At 44.3% G+C, this 20,257-nt stretch overlaps 1 protein-coding gene across 4 annotated transcripts in view; it reads right to left on the reverse strand.

Moving 5' to 3' along the window:
• Positions 1-2,989: 2,989 nt before the first annotated feature.
• ADCY2 (adenylate cyclase 2) overlaps positions 2,990-20,257 on the reverse strand; it is a 300,516-nt gene continuing 283,248 nt past the window's right edge. For all 4 annotated transcript variants that reach the window (XM_078864180.1, XM_078864181.1, XM_078864182.1 and 1 more), the window contains one exon: positions 2,990-19,373. In XM_078864180.1, the coding sequence (XP_078720306.1) occupies positions 19,221-19,373 (153 nt within the window). In that variant the 3' untranslated portion in view covers positions 2,990-19,220. The remainder of the gene's footprint in view (positions 19,374-20,257) is intronic.

Below are 20,257 nucleotides of genomic sequence, written 5' to 3' on the forward strand. Positions count from 1 at the left end.
AAAGACAAACTGAGCACAAAAAAGCAGTTCTAACTAAATTAGTTTTAAGTCTAGATTTTAAAAATGCCTTGCATAGCTCCCAGTGGCTTTCGATTATCGGAAGGAGTGTTCCAGACGGCTTGCAGAAGTGGATCTGCAAGGGCCGTGCGACGCAGTGAGAGGTTGTTCTCAACCGCAAGTTCTCGTGTTTTAGAGAATTATATGTTGCCAGTAAGTTCACTCGAGATGTGTGTGTGTGTTGTATTATTTTGGAGTAGCCAAGGAAGTGCCCACTGTAACGGGAAGTTACTGAATAAAGACTTTGGCAATAGAAGACACACGACTCACTTCCAAGTGTCTCTGCTTCGTACTACGTTACCCACCGTTCCATCTGCCAGTCTGTCGTGAAATTGTTCACGTGAGAATCGGTTGCAAATAATAATGATATTGAATGCAAACAAACATGCGAATTTTGTACAAATTATTAAGTGTTGAACCACCTGACCAGGATTGCGTAAAGACGTTGATCACTTTTCACCCAGGCAACTGGAGAGCAGACTTAGATACCGGCAGTCCTCAGGTTACGAACCTAATTCGTTCCCGAAACTGGTTCGTAAGTCGAGCGGTCCGTAAGTCTGAACACAACAATGTTACTGTATGTATATGCCCAAACGCTCAGTGTTATGAAATGTGTTACGGTTCAACAAAAAGGGAAGCCATTTTCTCACAACTCACAATTAAGAAGAAAATTGTACATTTGCATGTAACGTTGTAAAAAAAATACTGTGTCGTAAATACAAGATAAAATAAAGTAACATAAATAGAAAACAGTTTATTTTCACGAGTCCTAATGCGACCCTGTATTCGGAAGGGGGGAAATGAGTAACCACAATTGCACACAGACACAGGTCACGCGCGCACACACAGACACACAACACCAAAGACACGGACACACCCCAACCACAACGACCCCCGTGTCGCCTTAACAGGCTGTTGGGGCAAGTGGTGTTAGCGAGCGGCGCCGACACAGGAGGGGATGAGTAGTCAGCGCCACACCTGACAATCGTCACTGGTGTTGATCGTGAGCGGGAATTGAACTTTGGTCTCCAGGTTGGTAGCAGAGCGCGTGAACAGTTGCACTACCACTCCCCCCACACACACGTGTCCACAAAGATAAAGAACCTCCCCCATACCCCCGTGTAATGACAGTGTGACACCTGCTGGCCTGGAAGGGGAATCACGGGTACGGGCATGGTTAAGTAACAACCAATCAGAGAAGGAGGTGTATCTGGGGCAAAGGTAACTGGTGGGGTTAGCCCAGATACTCCGGGAACCTGCTCGAAGGTTCCACGAGAGGGCGTGGCCGGAGGCGGGGCCTAGCCACGCCTGAGGGGATATCAGGGGGAGCGGACCCGGGTCTTGGGTCCTGGCTGCATCGCTGCTCGCCGACATTTCTCTCCGTCATTCGGCCACGTGAAGATCTCCTGCGGGGTTTCCATCGCCATCATCGTCACGCCGCCAGCCAGCGGCGTAGCCGAGTGGGGGCGATGGGACCATGCCGAGTGATCGGCTGTGTGTAGCCAGTAGAGACGTTAATACCTCGTGTTGCACTCAGTGTGAGGAAGAACAAGTGTTGGCCTGTGTTGTGGCCAGTGTGAGTAATAAAGTACCCTCTACACGGCGTGTCGCGGAAGTCGCCCATTACACCCATATAGCCTTAACAGACAGTTGGGGCAAGTGCTGTTAGTAACACCGATGAAGGCCGGCACGGCACACGAGGGGGTAGGTGGCCAACACCACGGCCGGCCGCCTTTGTCTCCCAAGTGGTGATGTTTACACGCCACGCCAGGTACTGGTGTTGGCCGTGAGCAAGGATCGAACTCGAGTTGGTGCTTTCATAGCCCAACGTGCTAACCGCTACTCTATCGCTTCCCACACACTCACACTTTCATACACACACACCCGCACGCGCACACATGCACTCACTCACTCCCAGAGCCAGACCGACTCATTACATCTCGTTGATCGCTCCTCTGAACAAAATAGTTCCGAGGTTTAGTTTGCAATTGCCGTGTCGCGTTGTAAGTCAATATAATGCTTTCTTTTCATGGAAGCTGGTTCGTAAGTACAGGTGTTCGTAAGTCTGCCGTTCGTAAGTCGATGACTATGTTTTATTAACTCATTACGAAAAACAACAATTACATATATTTAAGGACGCACGAGTAAAAAAACGAAATACTCTTAATATGATGAATTACAATAACATTTTAAAAAACTGAAAATATCGTTCAGGATTCTCATGTTGTCTGGGACACTGTTCCGGTATTATTTAAAACACCGTTAGAACCAACTGATCACCGAGAGAAAAATGATTGAGATTTAAATGCATTGCTTGAGCGGCATCGGTCTGTGTGTCTGTACGACATAAGACAAAAATCACGAAGAAACAACACAAATGAGATGGTAAATAACAAAGGCCAAAACTATTTGATGCTTCAATTAAATCATGACCACAAATTATCACGAATCAAATCGGGGGGTGGGCGGGATTAATACATGGCAACTGTTCAACACTTCAGCATGGAGACACGTTCACTTTGCCACGTCGAGTGTTATAGAGGGACACACATGAAATAGTTTGAGTGGACTGAAGGTGCGAGGGAAGGACAACAAACTAAACTCAAAAAGCAGTCACAAATGAATTTGTTTTCAATCTAGACGATTTCAAATTGCACAGCTCCAGCGGCTTCCTAATATCGGAAGGAAGAGCGTTCCAGACGGTCGCAGAAGCAGCGCATCTGATGGCGCGCGCGTGATACGGTGACCGTCTTCGTTCGACAGCCAACCAAAAGCCGCCGCTGCGAGAATGACCGATAGCTGGAACTGGGCTGGCAAATCCACGATTTCAGGAAGTTATAATTAACGACGACAGAGCCATAAATAAAATAAAACGAACACGCCGACCGACACCTTTCAGAATTCCAAAATTCAATCAGTTTGAGGTCTTGGCTGCACGGCTCATGTGGCATGGGTATTTATTATTGCAATACAGTGAACAAAATGCCATACACTGTGCCCCACAGAGTTTATAATAACATAAAAAAACATGGCATATATACACTTACATACGTATATTGTCATAGCACATACTAGCTTCAATACATCATACCGTATATATATTAGCGAACTGTAAGAAACCATCACTGTGCACCTGTGGTTATATAAAACCTGACGAAAAAAAAGCAAATCAGGCAAAAAATGACCTACTCTTCATTAAGACGAATTATTGCATTTATTTAAAAGTACGCTTTTTATGGTTAATTCGCGTCAAATAATTTAAAGCTGACACGTCAAGATTACGAGTTGAATGATACGCTGTGGGGGAAAAACCCAGAAATTGTACACGTTAGTGACATCTATGGTTTAATTCAACAATAACATGTTTATATTTTACTGATAAAACCACACGTACTGTTTAGGTGATACACGTGATAGCTGCAACTTACGTCTAATTTTGTAAGCAACATAAAGCGTGGCCGTCATGAATACTGAAAGCAATGAGTCACGAACAATTGCAATAAACATGTTTTGCTAATTTAACGCATGTTTTCTTTTAAACAAAAATTACTTCCAGTAATGTTTTTGGCTGCATCACCAATTACATCCCTATTGTTGCTATCGTTGTTGGCATGCTGTTCAGTGTTGTTGTCGTGTTCAAGCAACGTTGTTCTTGAACTCCTTCAAGCATAATCAGAGCATCATGTCACGTGAGGAAACAACAGCCTACGGAAAAGATGGCATCGTGTAACTACGGCGATTCTCGGAGTCACCTCAACGGAGTCCTTTACCCAAATGCCATAAAGCACTCGCTCTGTGGAGCGTGAGCCGGTAGGGCGCATGTCAAAGTCATCCAGACGCGAATGTGAATTTACGAATATGCTACTCACGTATTCTACAAGGCCCTGAAATGTCTTGCTCCATCGTACCGAAAGGGGTCTCTGCTTTCCTGCTCCGCACCCGCACGCGACCTTTCGGCAGACTCTGGACCCTTGCCAGTTCCTAGCACGCGACTTCGATCCATGCAGCATTCTGCTCCACCGCTCCAAGACCGTGGGATTCTTTACCCCAATGCCATCGAGAGATTCGGTTACCCCTTGATCTTTTTTTAAATGTCACCTTTAAAAAAATATTCACCGACCCTTTTTAAATGGATTTGGTTTTATTGGGGTACTTTATCCGTCTTCAGTTGTCATTGTTTTATTATTGTAATTGTCTTCTGTTTTGTGATTGTAGAGCACTTTTTTTTCTTAAGGGTGCTCTACAAAATAAATCATATTATAATGATGTAAACATCCGACACTGACTTTCACGGATGCGATTCAGGAAAATTGGCTCACACTTTGAGCCAAGGCAAGGCACTCAACGAGAGTAAGCGAGTACAGCCACACAACATAATTATACATCCTATTGAGTAATGTACTCCATTAATTGTGGCAATCGCCTGATGATGCTGGTTGTAACGACCAGTGAAACGTCGTACTCAGTTGTAAATGTTGTGGGTTTGCCTTCCAACACACCGGTGTGCTGAAGTAGTAACTAATTGGCGCGTTTTGTTCACGTGACAAACCTTACTAATTGGCTGTGTCGGGTCGAGGTGGGTGTACGATACATTTACGCGACCGAATCCAAAGGACGTTATAATTCCTGTAGAATTACTGCGACTGGGTCAGGGCTGCCAGGGCAAGCCAACAGCACCCACTGCTGGCCACTTTGACATTCACATTTGATAGAATGTACGGAGTTTGCCCGCTTTAAGCTCCATTCAAAACTAACAATGTTATTTCTTCACTATGCAAAATAACGAAGTGCTTAGTTGAACATCCAATTGACATCAATTTTAAATGATGACATGAAAGTCTGTCATTGTATTTTAATATGAGAATAATAATTACAGAGCAAAATGTGTAAATAGTCGTATCATTAACATGTTTTGCCGAATTGATCAAGATTTTGAGTCAAGACATTTAAAATCATTTTGAATGCATGAAACATCGCGGTAAGTTTCAACTCCTTAGAAAAATGTAAGAGGACAGAGACACTGATTTGGCATAATACATCAAATAATAGAGTAATTGCTGTAAATGTCTCGTCGAATGTACGCCATTTGATTAAGGACGTTAATTTATGTATCACGTAACAGTTGCAAATGAACATGTCACGAGTTGAGCAAATTAATATAACGATCGTAAAAGTGTAGCTCATTTGCACTGTTGTGGTCCCCTCGGCCACAGAGGTCCCATGCGACATCTTAAACGTTCAATTTGCCCGATTTCAAGAACGGTTAAAGATCTTATATATGTCATAGCTTGTGCATAAACATGCAATTAAAAGCAATTGCTTCGCAACACAGATCACACGAAATGACACGCAGAGATATTGTCCTTTGCGGATGTATCAAGGATGATTGAGAGTGCATCCTTCATGTTCCTTAGCCGAGACAATGGACCAATGGGAAAGCGCAGTTAACAGTCCTGCCACCAGATGGTGTAAGCATCATTTAACAAACAGAGCACCTGCTTAGATATGTCAATATATTGTGGTGTGTGCAGTATTCGGCGAATTATAAGATGCTCCAGAAAGCAATGCGCCACCCAAATGAGTCAATAAAGTTAAACAAATGTGTTCACACACACACACACCAGATTATAGAATGCAGCCCCAGCATTTACTTACAATACAGAGAACAGGTTAATCTGATAATGCAGAAAATACGGTATATATACCTGTTTTACAATATTATAGTTTCATGAACTTGACCATCAAGCTTGAGCGCCCAAAAGCACGCGCAAGTTTAATTAATTAGCAATTGGTAGCAAAACGTCCTGTGGACTGGGATTCATTTTGACTAATTCTGTCGGAAGTCAACGGGCACCACATGCTTCCAGGAACTGTTTCAATATGCAGGAGAAACACAGCAGGGGGTGGGGGGTGGTGGTGGTTGTCTCCCTATGTCATCGCTGCTCAAGTTGGACGAGGTGTTGGGGGCTAGCAGGATTATTCTTTCTGTCAACTAATCCACGAGTGCACGGAGAAGGAAGTGAACATCAACTGCGTCCTCTTGACAGGTGTTGGCATTGCCACTCAGCTGTGAAGCGTATGCGACTTCGAAGACCGGGAAGGGATGTTGTTTCTCGATGGATCGGAACGCCAAAGGCTCGTGATACCTTATTCCAAGGATACTGGCAAGAAATGTACCATATTGTAGCCGCTCACCCCGAACTAGAAATGCCCTGAGAGTGGCATTGTCTTTGTGCTGTTCGCCTTTTGGCGTTCTCTGGTCTAACACTTTGAGAATAGAAAGCTGTCTCTGGTGTGGACCAATCAGTTTCAAAGACAATGCAAACATTATCAGAGCATGTTTTTTCTTTGCATGTTCACCACAAGTATATGTGGTTAATGCAGACAGGATTCCTTGCAAAAAGTTTCTGTTCGGTGTTTTATCATCGTAAGACCTGTTTTATTGCCAGAAGGGGTAAAACCTATTATACCTTATTCCAAGCCTGTTTTGAATACTGATGTTGAAACATTCTTAGTTGTGTAACTGCCGTCAGTAGCATACTCACTGAAACAATATTTCAAATGCAACAAAAATGTCGTGCATGTGCAGACAGGTTTGTATACGATACCTTTCTAAAGCCACTGTTCAGGTTACAACGCAATGAGACTGCTGGTATGACCATACGGAAGTGTTCTTTGACTAATTTTCAGATGGGGGCCACTTCCGCTGATAAGGCATCAGTGTGCGGGCCGCCACACATTCAAAACCATTGGGGTTTGACAGCACAATGGGGTGCGTCAGTGGCCTGCGGGCCTTGCAATGAAGAACACTGCCAGAAGGAGAGACTGGTTTGTCATACAGAATAAAATGAGTCGATATCCCTTCTTACATGAGCATTCAAACTGGCAGTCTTCTCATTTTATTGCCTTGAGCCAATGGTGGAAAATTCCACTTCTACATTGGTGGGAGAGAGCCTCTCCAAAATGGGCTGACTGCAAACAACATTGTATTCATAATAGAGGTGTTTGGGTTAGATCGCGTAAATATATAAATGTGTCGTTAAACCAGCCATCACCCGATACAGCCAACTAGTAAGGCTGTGTCGGGTGGTGGCTGGTTTTAACGACACATTTATATATTTACGCGATCTAACCCAACAACCTCTATTATGGATGATATTGGCCGCGAAAGCCCCACGTGTTAAACTAACGTGGTCTTCATTAAATGGACGAATCAGCCACCTGACTGGGTTAGAAGTCATGACCTTCCGATTGCAAGTCAATATATCTCACCACAGCGACGAATGGCTGCGTAGTTATAGGGGGATATATTGATCTTCCTTCCACGTTTCAATCCCTGAATCAACTGAGTCCCATTCATTTAGGGTAAGATTCGACACGTTGCCAACATCCTACAAGATGACTTTTACCGGGAGGGCACTGCCCAGACCTGACCAATGATTGAGCTTCCCGCTGACTTCTGACCAAAAGCATTCAGGTTTTGCCAATATTGCATTCCCATTGCAAATGAATCGCGGCGAGTATTCGGGCTAGTCTCTAGACAAAGAACTGCAATGTAAAACATTTATTTTGTGCAGGTTGGCAGCAGTAACACAGTGGTGTTGGAACAAATAATGCAGTCTCTAAATATAGGTCGTTTACAGAATGATGAAATCAAGTGAATCCTGCCTCAGTCATAAAATGTTTCTGCCCATTCTCAAATGTCTGCCTTGTGTGCATCTCCTTGTGTCTAAAACGGACGTAACATCCATGTGCTATGGGCAGCGAATCAAGGATTCAATTCCCTTAACATAGACAAATTTTGACCAATATTCATCCATAATCTCTTATGCACGACACTGCAATCGTATGTAATCATAAACCGAGGCATTTATATGGATCGGACTCTTGTTTCTTGTGGGTGGTACATTTGGCAGCAGTGGTGCGCTATTAGCACACCACTGAACTGGTTCTGCACACTGCGCCCTGTCACCCCCCCCCCATCTCTCATGACCGATACAATGTGGGGAGGCTGCTATCCAGCATACGATTGACAAAGGGTTATTCATTGTTTGGTTAAATTATGATTATGTCAGTGACAACTTTCAACATTTGAAGTGTCACTTTGAAACGCAGTGACATTTGCTATCGATTGGTAATTCAAATACAAAACAGGTTTCCTAAAGTACTCTTATAATTTCTAATAATTTGTTAGCCAGCCCATTATCCTACTGGAATTGATCAGGTACACACTATTGGTTGAGACGTAAACAGTGGTTGGCCTTATAGAGAAAGCGGTGTCCAACAGGCCATCTGTGAAATACTGGACATTATTGAAATACTTCACATATGTGAAAAAGAGCTGTATAGCTGATCGGATTCATCCAGTATGAATAAATAATAATTCTGATAATTCTGGACTTTCCATCACTGACACATGGGCAACCAATAGCTATGAGTACTGGGCCAATGCTCAATTGAGATTTGAGACACTTTGTGGTATGGAGTTGTTTATGTATTCACCAGAACAGAAACAATTGTGACTAAATCCTGACATGTAATTTGTTGAGCTATATAAGCCCCAAGGTGAAATTGGAAAAAAAAAACATCGACAAGACTTGTCCGAACTGGTCAACCTTGGAATATAAACAAAGACTGATTGTAATTAATGTATTGTGATTCTGCAAATTAATTTATCTGATTTAGAACCAATTTTCCTGATGGATATATTGTAATACATTAGTTTAATTTAAAATCTAAATAACCTATAAACGAATTTCATTTTACCAGCTAAGGCCCACTGAGCTATATCTCTTTTCAGAAGCAACCTGGCCACAAATGATTAGGTCAACTAAGTGGCTTATCGTGTGGAAATGTATAGCAGCCAAATACGCTAAACGCATGTTTATAAATGTGGAGGGAAAAATCGGAGGACCTGTAGAAAATTACACGCGACTACGGGGAGAACATGCAAATTAAAAATAAACAGGCATCAGGGTCGGGATCGAATCCTATATACCAGGCGAGGTAGTTAACATCTCGCCATCGTGACAGTAATGGAAACGGGAACTCTTTTTTCATTTTCATGATAACACTGTTGTCATGGATTTAGATTCACATGACTTGGTCAATATGCAAATGAGTTCCATACACAGAGTGAACATGACTTGTGCAGATGGGAAAATTTGACCAGTAATCAAATCAGTGCAATTTAATTGTGAAGTTGAATTACCAGCATGCAATGACTGAGTGTCTGCAATGCTGCAGTAACTATTATCGTAATTGCTCTGTAATTGCTTTTTCTTTTCCTCAAGGGTTTCACGATCGTAATAAATAGGAAAAAGAATATCCAATTTAATATTGATTGCAGCACTGTATATTAATGCATTTTAACTATGGCGATTGATGATTGAAATGAGAGCGAATGTATGCTGATGAGAATCAGATTGTTATATCATTTTGCTCTTTTGTTAATTTTTACCCAAAATGTGTCCAGGAACTTGCCATTTTCCAAATCCATGACAGAAAATATCATCTACGTAATAGAATGACCTCGAGTTTTTTTTTTACTGGCCTTAATCTGATGTCTATTTCATCATCAATAAAATACAAAGTTGTTTTGGCTATGCAGACAAGAGAATGGTACAAGCATTCACTTAAACAGTCGTGCATTTCACTGTATGGTAGCTGATCTATCTTGCCAGCTCTGCCTTCAGAAGTGGGCGATATCACAAATGGACCCTTGCCGAGTGGCACAGCGCTAGATTGCGGCTTTGTCATCGGAAGGTTGGGAACTCAATTTCTGGTTCGTGGTCGACACAGCCGCACCAGTCCTCTGGAGTTGATGAAAATAGTACCACATTGTGGGAAAGTCAATAGTGGTTGTTCTATTCCATCAGAATGTGGAATTTCCACTACTGCTGCAGGGTTGTAAACAGGAGATGAGCAAAAACCTCAGGCTCCATTGAGTAGGAACCCACTTTTTACTTTTTTGTAACATAAATGACAAGTGGTCATATTATTCGAGATAGGTATGGGCAATCCTGCACTATTATTAAGCATTTAAGTGCGTAATTGGATTACTGTTACTTGGTCAGTAACGGGTGATTATTATTATTATTGAATCATTTAATTTTAACTAAAATTAATGAAACTGATGGGAACAGCAATTAAAAGAAGAGAAATTACCGTGTAAACAGCTTGGGGTAATATGGGGGCAGCAGAAGCAGCCACTTCCTATATATCGAGATAGAAAGCCTGCAAATACATTTCTACGGTTAAAATTCACATATAGTATGTTAGCATCAATGAGCTCACTTTTAAAAACACCAATTGTGTAACATCACTGAGGGCTGTGAGCACTGTGACAACTACCTTCCAAAGCTGAACGTCCATTGCTGAGAACATAATTGGTATGAACCACAATACGTCGCTGATGTCGTCAAGGAGCATAAACCATCATCACGCGAACTCCGCTCATCCTCGCAGTGGTTCATGGCTGGCCATCGAACAAAGACGGTCTCCGCATCGCGTGCTTTCAGATGCGCTGGAGCTATGCACTTTTAAATCTAGATTCAAAACCCATTTCTTTTGAACTGCTTTTTGTGTTCAGTTTGTTGTCCTTCCCCCACACCTCCGATGCGCACGTGTGGCTATGTACGGTGCGAAAGAAGTTCAACATACACACATTGTGGGGTTGGGGATTAACTGCAAAACATATACCACTTTGTGAGGAAGTCAACAGGAGATATTGTGGGCCCTGCCGTGGGAATCTGGATCCTCCCTCAACAGCTCGGGTAAGCTAATAGTGATGGCTTCTGCCCTGTGGTTTGTTTAAGCAGGGGACATGTTGGATATTCATTGACAGCATATCCTCCAATTGATGCCAGCGTGCCCGTAATTATGACTATGAAACAACGCGGTGATTTGTTTTGATCATGAATTTTGAAATATCATCCCATGCTATTGTTTGATTTCGTCTTCCTTTAATTTCAGTGCAATGTTACGAATATTTGCGGGGAAAACTTGTGTCTGCCCCGTTACGCAACGCAATCAATGGCTACGATCGAATGCGGACGAGGAAATTGTAGCCAACAGGACAAGAAGCGCTGTCGCACTTGCGTTGCTTGCCAACCCCTCCACGTGGAGATGACGGGGGGGGGGAGAAGCAAGGCGAGGGCAATGCGTTAAATCCCAGGTGGGGGGCAACATAAACAATGCAACGATACAGGCACGGGCAAGTGCTGAACACCGCGACGTAACACGACTGCAGAATGACAGAAGAGGCGCGCTCGGAATCATTCGTAGGGCTCACACGAGGCACACGCACACGAGCCAGAAGCGCGCAGGCACTCAGGCCACCGGCGCACGCCACGTGCAGGCACTTCGGGCGGGCGCTTGGGAGCCGAGCGCGATGCCTAACAGTGTAACTATTTTTTTATTTTAGCAGGTAAGGCCCGCCGAGATATACTGCTCTTTTTCAGAAGCAACCTGGCCACAAATAATAGCTCGACGAAATGGCTCATCATATGAAAATGTAGAGCAACCAAATACTCTGAAAGCACGATGCATGTTTCTAAATGTGGAGGGAAATACCAGAGGACCCGGAGAAAAATCTACGCGACCACGAGGAGAGGAACATGCAAACTCCAAATATACAGCAGGCGTCAGGGTCGGGATTGAACCCACGACCTCCTGTATATCAGGCGAGGGAGTTAACATCTCCTAGCCACCGCGACACCTTGTGTTCGCGCTGCTCTCTAGAAGGTGTGCGTTTAGTAAGTACATCCTGAGACACGGTTTCAGGAGGGCACCCCTGCGTTTGGGAAGTTTGGCCATTTCCTTTTTAAGAATGCATCACCACTGAAGAGATTAAAGCCTCTAGTGATAGACATGGCGAGTGGCTAAGGGGTTAGGATATTTAGCTGACACGGCAGAGATCGTGGGTTTGAAGTTGGGTTGCCACCCATGGCTGTACTGTATTCTCAGGTGTTGCGAGTTGCTGGTCTCTACCAAGTTCCAAATGTAATTTCGCTCAATATTTCAGTGGTGAGAATTAAAACGTTTAGTTTTCCTGTGATGCGATTAATATTTTATTTAGCAGGCTGTGTAGGACAGTGATCCCCCTGGTGTCTGGGCTGTAAATAACTTGATGGGATCTCAGAAGAAGTTCTGTGATATCTCCATCCACAGGCAAATATGTGCCCTGCTCTGCAGGAGCTCTGAATGAATACTTTGTTTGATGCCAAAAGCACATTCTGAGAAAAATAGATGAATGTTTTTTAAGTAAAAAAAGATTTCAGAAATGAGACAACAGTACATGTTTTTTAACAAACACTTTTCTTGAACAAATGAAACTTAGCTATTGATAGATAAAATCAATCTGGCACGACAAATTGAGTCACATTGAATGTCTCATTGCGGCATCATGTTGCAACAATTGCAATAAATAGAAATAGAGTATGTGTGTTGTTTTTTGTTTGCATTCTCACTGCAAGTATTGTGGTTAATGGAGACATGATTCCTTGTAAAATGTTTTTTTTTGTTGTCAGAAAAAAGAGGAAAAAAGCCTATTCTCATAAATCGAAATACTTTTTAAATTAGCCATTATTCAAGAAAGCCCGCAATGAGAGGAGGGGTACTGTATTCTTCGGCCGTTGCCGATCATTGCTACAACTCGGTGGGCTCTCATGAAATTGTCTTTTCCGAGACCAAGGTTCTCTGCAAACCTCCTGGCTACCATCAAAGGTTTGTACACGAAGCCATACAAATATACAAACACAGACATAATTTCAACCGTGATGATGGGTACAAACTTAGTAATCATTGGAAAGATGTTATCAACCACGCAAAAAAGACTTAATTACACTTTTTTGGACCATCTTATCTGACAGGCACTATTTTACTCTACTTTACCGAGTGTTAACATCCCCAGTGTTTAACAGTACTGTCTTCATTGTTCAGCCAGCATTGGTATAAACATGGGCATTTTCGTTCTTTTCTATCATGCGTATCAGGCCTCCCCTCCCCCTCTCTGTCCAATGCGTTGGCGTGTGCAGCAGTAGTTGCTTGCGCACAACCGCGTCCAAGCCGTCGTCCATCCTTTTGGCCCCGCCCCCCTCCCCCTCGCGATGCGTTGTACGTGGCACTCCGTGCCGTCTTTGAGCCCCGCCCCCCTCCCTCCCGATACGTTCCATTCATTGGCTACCACATTCTGATGAGCCCCCCTCCTCTCCTCCCCCCTCAATTTGCTTTTAAGGGATTACATCTTGAATCATTGCCTCACTTGATGCAGCTAATCTGGCTGTGACGGTCCCACCTGATGACGGAGACTTGTGTTGCCTCCGAAGCGTCGTGATTTTTATTTCATTTTATTTTTTTTATTAATTTTGATGTTTTACCTACGTGACTTTACCGGAAAAAACCTAAGAATAGGGTACTGTATTGACATGATTGACAAATTCCCGTTTAAACAGTGCCTCACCTTTGGTAGGAAAGGAAGGTACCAGAGAAACCCTAATGCCAGGAGGTGACATGAGACTTCATTCCCGATCTACTGATTTGGTAAAAATGAAGTTTCATGCAAAATCCATTGTTGAGCGTCCCTCGACTACCTCGGGTGTTTAACAGTGATTGCGACCGGTTGGGTGTGAAATAAAATAAAATGATGGCCTTGGCGAGCACGGCGGTGCGTGCAGGGGCACACGTGCCACACTCCTCTACTTACGAACGAGTTAGGTTTCAGAGGTCTGTTCATAAGTCCAACTTCACTCCTGTTGATTCCAAACATGTTGTACGCCGTGTACACTAAACACGAGGAATGGATTTAAAATCTCCTGTAGATGTAGAGGCCACTACCTCCATCTATGATCGCAGCGGTTGAACTTACGACTCTGTCCGAACAGGTAACTGGACATACAGACAGGTTTGTTCGTATCTCTGAACGTTCGTAAGTCGGGTGTTCATAAGTAGAGGCCTCACTGTAAAGTGGCCAGCAGGTGGGAGGGAGTACACGATGTTGTTGACTTATCTGTATGGATTTTTTTGAGTGTCATGCCTCATGTGTGAATGTTCTTTGCGCACCCACAAAACGCAAACACAAAAAACAGTAAAGAAATGGCTAAAAAATGCAATTAAAAAAGACTCTTGATTTGAAGATTTCGTGACTGCAGGAATCCACACTCTTTGGTTGTTTCGGTAAAGTCACGTACTGTAGTTAGAAATAAAATACAATTATTAAAATTATTTCTAACTACGTGACTTTAACGATAGAACCAAAGAGTAAAGAAGACTCATGAGAAAAGAGTATTGCGAATCAGCTGCGCGTTTCTAGACACGTACATACATAACCCTCGTTATTTTGTACAGAAGACCCCCTTTAAGTTGCTGATTAGAATATTGCAGTCAGCAGCACTGTAGTGTCGTTATCAATGCACTCACAGGCAATGCATTGTCATGAACGACGTCAACCTTCGACCACTCACTCGGGAATTCCACGCTGAGTCACAGAACAGTGGTCAGCCCCGGCTCGAGTTATCGGCAACGTTAACGTCTCACACAGTTGTTCTTCAATAAGACATCATCAGTGTGTTGAGGGCCGCCACACATTTGAAATCATTGTCGGTTTGACAGCACAATGATGGCGGGGGGGGGGGTGTTTTCACATTTGCGTATTGTCTGGGGGCCCGCACGTCAGGGGCCGCACTAAAGGCCACCAGGGGCCCGACAGTGGCCCCCGATGTAGGACACTGGCCTCATGGTTCGGCAGTTTATTTGGGTGTCGGCGATTGGATTATTAATTCAAGCGTGTAAATGGAAAGAAACCCCATCACAACAGAAACAACAATGCAGGCTGGAAGCGAATAGATACAACGACTCACACAGGCGCGCAGCGCACGTACAAAAGCTCTCAGCCTCATGGCTCTACAGTGGTGATGAGTCCCAATGGGGACGAAATCGCACTCCGTTCCCATTGGAATGGGCATAACATCTCAAGACGCTTTCAGTTGGTGGTCTAAATTATACAAATGGCTCTAGATATTTTGAGATGACGGTTTGGATGTAGCTGTGAGCTGTTGCACCTGCAGTGCTACACACATTTGTGTTGTTAAATCTGATTAGCCGCCATGGTGGCGAGATGTTAACTACCTCGCCTGGTATACAGGAGCTCGTGGGTTCGATCCGACCCTGACGCCTGCTGTAAATTTGGAGTTTGCATGTTTTCTCCGTGGTCGCGATTTTTCTCCGGGTTCTCCAGTTTTTCCCTCCACGTAAAAAAAGTGCTTTTAGAGTATTTGGCTGCTATAAATTTCAACGTGATAAGCCACTTCGTTGAGCTATCATTTGTGGCCAGGTCGCTTCTAAAAAAAATCTGTACAATATAGCTCATTGGGGCCTTACCTGGCGAAATAAAAATTAGTTGAAGTTTAAGTTGCGTTTGATTGCTACCGTTTTTATTTCAACGCCACACACTGATGCCCTTCACAGTCGTTCCATTATACCCGACCTGGCCGCCGATGTCAACGTCGGTCGTTTGTGTCACTCGGCGCATTGGCCATCTTGTCAATCCACTGCTGGATGAAGGCCTCCCCCAGGCCCTGCAGGTCCTGCAGGTTATTTCCCTACACTTCACCACGCTGGCCAGTTCGGTTGATGAGGGTGGACAGAATAGTCCTGTATTCACTGAAGTACAGAACAACACTGGTCCCTGCTACCCACCCACGTATCTCTACAGTCCTATGACTTTATGTTTGTGCATGGTAGTCACCCATCTAAGCACTAGCCAGGCTAAAGCCTGCTTAGCTCATCTGTGCAATTCTAGAATTTCAACGTTGTTTGTATTCGTCACTAATATTCCTGAACAAAAGACAACTTATTACGTCAAATTAGATGTCACTTGGCAAAATAAAGGAAACTGTGAACTTCCACTTGAAAGCCCCAGACTTATATGACAATGTTGGCAGATGTGAAGGCTTAAGCCGTTTAGTAACAACAATATGCATGTGATGATCACTATTCCACACCTCCCAACAATGCGTCCCATTTTTGAAATATGTCCAAATTATGAATTAGTTTTTTTTATTTAGAGGGCACAAGGGTGTTCCACACGGTGTACAATGTTAAGCCTACCGAGTGACTTCAGAAGTAGTTCTGCGACGTCATTTTCTACGGGCCGTTCCCTGGTGTGATGCGATGCTCTGTTTATTGTGCGAATTCCAAATGAAACAGTTGTTTTGTGATGTAATACCAAGAGAATAAAATGGAATATAACTGGTGATAAAAGTACTAATATTTGTGTGCATACCTCATCAGCATCACAAGAACACGTCTGTGCAGTCAATCATAGAATACCAATGAGCACGGGTGGTACAACTGCGAACATAGTAAACCAATGCGCATGTGCCTTGTTCTACAGTGTCCGAGAGCACTCACTACAACGTATAAATCTATTACCAACATCTAAAACACAGGTGGTTACATTGTTTATTCCAATGCCATGAACGCCCGCTTAGATTCCGCACTTACGCCCGCTTTTGAACGCCACATGGTATGTTATGTACATAATCACCCACGCGATGCTCGTTTCACGCAGCTTTTACGCATACCGCAAATGCAGGTAGGCAACTCCCGCCTCTCAGGTCGTACACAGCCCAGTCCCGTCTCTCCCCGTCGCATAAATCCATGCCGTTCACTCGCGATGTGATCAACGAGCATCGCCGTCGGACACACTCTGTTCAAGGGACCAGCAATGGAAAGACTGACCGTGAGGCTACAGAACTACATTTTTACTAATCCCTGGCCTGCAGGTTTATTTTCTCCTCGTTTCACACGGACGTTACTTTAGTGCTGCGAAATTAACTGGGGTCATGATAAACAGGACGGTGAAAATGTGCGCGCGTCGTCGAGGCTTCAGCACACCTGGATGAACATCGGTTTGCATTTGCAGCCGGTGGTGTGTTGACTCCTGCTGCAAGAGCCGCTCTCTCGTGTCCCGGGTTTCGGAAGCGATTTTGACACGAACGGATGCTCAGTCTTTGTGATTAGCTTTCGGGTTCATGATTTCACAATAACGCAGCTTTTGAAATGCATCAACAGGTTTGCACAATACATTTACATGAATGATATTCCAATGCAATGGGATACACTCTGCATTGTTTGTAGACCACTGTCAGTTCTGCGAGGGCTACATATGTCACTGCAATCACTTCAAATTCTATGCGGCACTAAAGCATGATAGCCTGTGAGCCCAGAGCAGCTTATTTCACCTGATGTGGCATAACTTTACTGGTTTAAATTTGTTTACGTGGCCAATAACAGTGAATTATGCGATAACCACCTGAAATTAGAGGGCTTAGCAATTCATCCACTCTCATTATCCGTATAAAATAAATCTGTACGACTAAAGTTTTGCTACCTTGGGTGGCACCAATTGCTGCTCGGGTCCACAGACTCTAAATCGTGCAGAAAATGCAGGCGATGTGCATCCAGGTGTTCTCAGGCAGCATCTTCCACAATCAAAACACAAGACAACGCAGAGATGCCCGGTATAGCCTGAACAGACTTTTGAGGCGAATGCTGTTAGCGAGCACCTATGAAGGCCGGCACGACACACAAGCGCGTGGGTAGCCAGCACCATGCCCGGCCGCCTTTGTCTTTCTAGTTACGATGTTTAAACAACGCACCAGGTACTCATTTTAGGCTGAGTAGACCTAGGGGAGGCCCAGGACCAGTTCAGATAATTGTCACTGGTGTTGGCTGTGAACGGGAATCAAACTAGGATCACTGGGTTTAGAGCTCAGCGCGCTAACCGCTGCACTGCCGCTCCCCAAACAAAACACGCGCAAGCGCGCACAAGACACGATTATTGTATACGCACGGGCGAGTTATGCATGAAATCTCACGACACATTATGAATCAATAACTTATTCTTAGTGCATCAAACATGATACTGTACACTCTAACTGTGATCAAAGGACAAAATAAGAAAGCAAAGAATACAACTCTAACATCGCTTCAATACAGCAGCTGGCGGTTTGGCAAACACTTTCCTGCGCGAATTCCTCAAATACGCCGGTTCGAAATGCGCAAAAAAAACTTGTGCGGCAGTGAAGCAAGTTCCTTTTCAGTCGCAATGTTCTTCATCTTAAACGCTCAGTGGATTTAAAAACGAAAGAAAAGAAGGTCGTGAATAAAACAATGAGACTCATGTCACAATTGAACTTCTGTTGAACGGCCAAAGCAGCTGTTTACACCTTTTTTTTTCGGGGACACAAAACCGTGGATCGCGCCACCCCTCCTGATTTTGAGTCGACCGTCATCGGGTCACGGAGAGGCAACTTTCCACCAAAGGAGTTTCTCAGAGCATTCTCTTTTTTATATTTAGCCGCCCATGTCATAAAAAGTTCAAGTCCAGATTATCAGCTTTAATAAAACAGAAAAGGTACCTTTAAAAAAAGGCTTTGTTAGAAATTGCATACAAACTATTACTCGTTAAGTGTATGGGCATGGTCTTGGATTTATGCACTACAGCTCATCATCCCCCTGGACTTGATGAAGTGAGTACCACTTTGTTGCATATCAACAGTGGTTTTCCTATGCTTCTCTTATCGAGAGACATGCCCCAGCCATAGGAATGTCGAATTTCTACAACTGCCTTTGGGGGCCACCGATGTAGATCTGCACCTGCCCAACGTTCATTTGAGTGGGGGAGACACTTTGATAAAAACTTTCTGTAGAATCAGACAATTCTTCGTTTGCAACTTGGAGCACCTCCATCAGTCCCAGGACTGCTTTTTTAGAGGCTAATGAGGAGAAAGATCCAGTTCATTTCACTGCCACAGAGAGGTCAGATGTAATCACCTAATGAGACTACACGAACCTGCTGGGGGCTTGGAGCAGGCGGGTGCTGGTGTTGCAGTCATCTGTCCACACACCTCTTCGTCGGCAATCTTTGCAGGGACATGGATGCAATATACGACGGATCAGCACGTCAGACAAAAACGCTTGTTCACGGATGCCTGGAGGAGAACAAACCCTTGAGCGCGACCGCATTCGTTCCGCTCGCCGAAGACAGAGGGAGGCAAGAGTGGCGCAAGCACTTTAACCCCTCAGTTCAGACGCTGCTAAATTATCGCGAAGCCTGTCCGACTCGCTGGGTCCACAGTGTGGAGTGCTGACGAGGGGACTCAGCAGATGACGTTGCCTTGCGAGAGCGAGCGAGTCATCTCCGTGACGACAAAGAAGGTCTTGAGCTCTCCCTTGCCCTTCACCTTGATCATGCCGCGGCACTGGCAGTTGTAGCCGAGCGTCTGCAGGATGTCGCTCGTCTCCTCCGTGACCTGCACGCGCGCGCGCAACACGCGCCGCGGCGACGCGGGGGAAACGGGTTCAAGCGGGGTGGTGACGCGCGAGCGGAGACGTACGCATTGCTCACGCCGCTGCAAAGTATCAGAATCAGAAAAATTAATTTATACCGGAGGAAATCCGATGAGCTACAAAGCTTGTTTTTTCACAGATGTGCAGGAGTGGTGGGTAAGAACATTATAATAAACAATACAAAAACACGATCGGCGTGCAAAGTATAGGGAGACTGTGGCCTCACGAGATTGCTGTGGCGGCAGGGGCGATGCTGCCACTGGAATGTAAACTGCATAGACCACTGCCAATGGAATTACATCACTAGCCCTGACGTTGCCACTGGAGACGGGCACTGCTGTCAGTGCATGTGCCAGCATGTGGAGCTCGCACGAGAAATACATTGTTGCAACGCTCTTCCACACTACGCACTGAGATTTCACACCTCCGATTAGCACGGTTGGCTACCTACGGTGCGAAAGAAGTTCAACATACATACATTAAGCCCTGTTGGCTTGGAACTCAGAACATTTCTCGTGAGCCTTTAACCTTTTTTTCTAATGGGCTAAATAAAAAAAAGAATTGCGAGTAAACATTTGCCAATGTTATTGAGGTTTCTCAATGCTTTTTTGGGGAGCGACATTTTCATTCTTTATCAATCTGTTTGGCTATTGCACGCCTGGAATTACATTTGAGGAGGCAGAAAGAGGAACGCGTGGATTCGAGATTTAATAACATCATTAAAAACGTTGCAGAAAGATGGACTTGGGCGAGACGTCGCCTAGAAGAAGGGATGATAGCTGATGGTCAAGAACAGAGGTGGAGTGGCAGCCAAGCAACGGGACGCATCGGAGACAACGTCCACCAA

The sequence above is a fragment of the Lampetra fluviatilis genome, chromosome 17 (genome assembly GCF_964198595.1).
Source record: "Lampetra fluviatilis chromosome 17, kcLamFluv1.1, whole genome shotgun sequence".
Classification (NCBI taxonomy): domain Eukaryota; kingdom Metazoa; phylum Chordata; class Hyperoartia; order Petromyzontiformes; family Petromyzontidae; genus Lampetra; species Lampetra fluviatilis.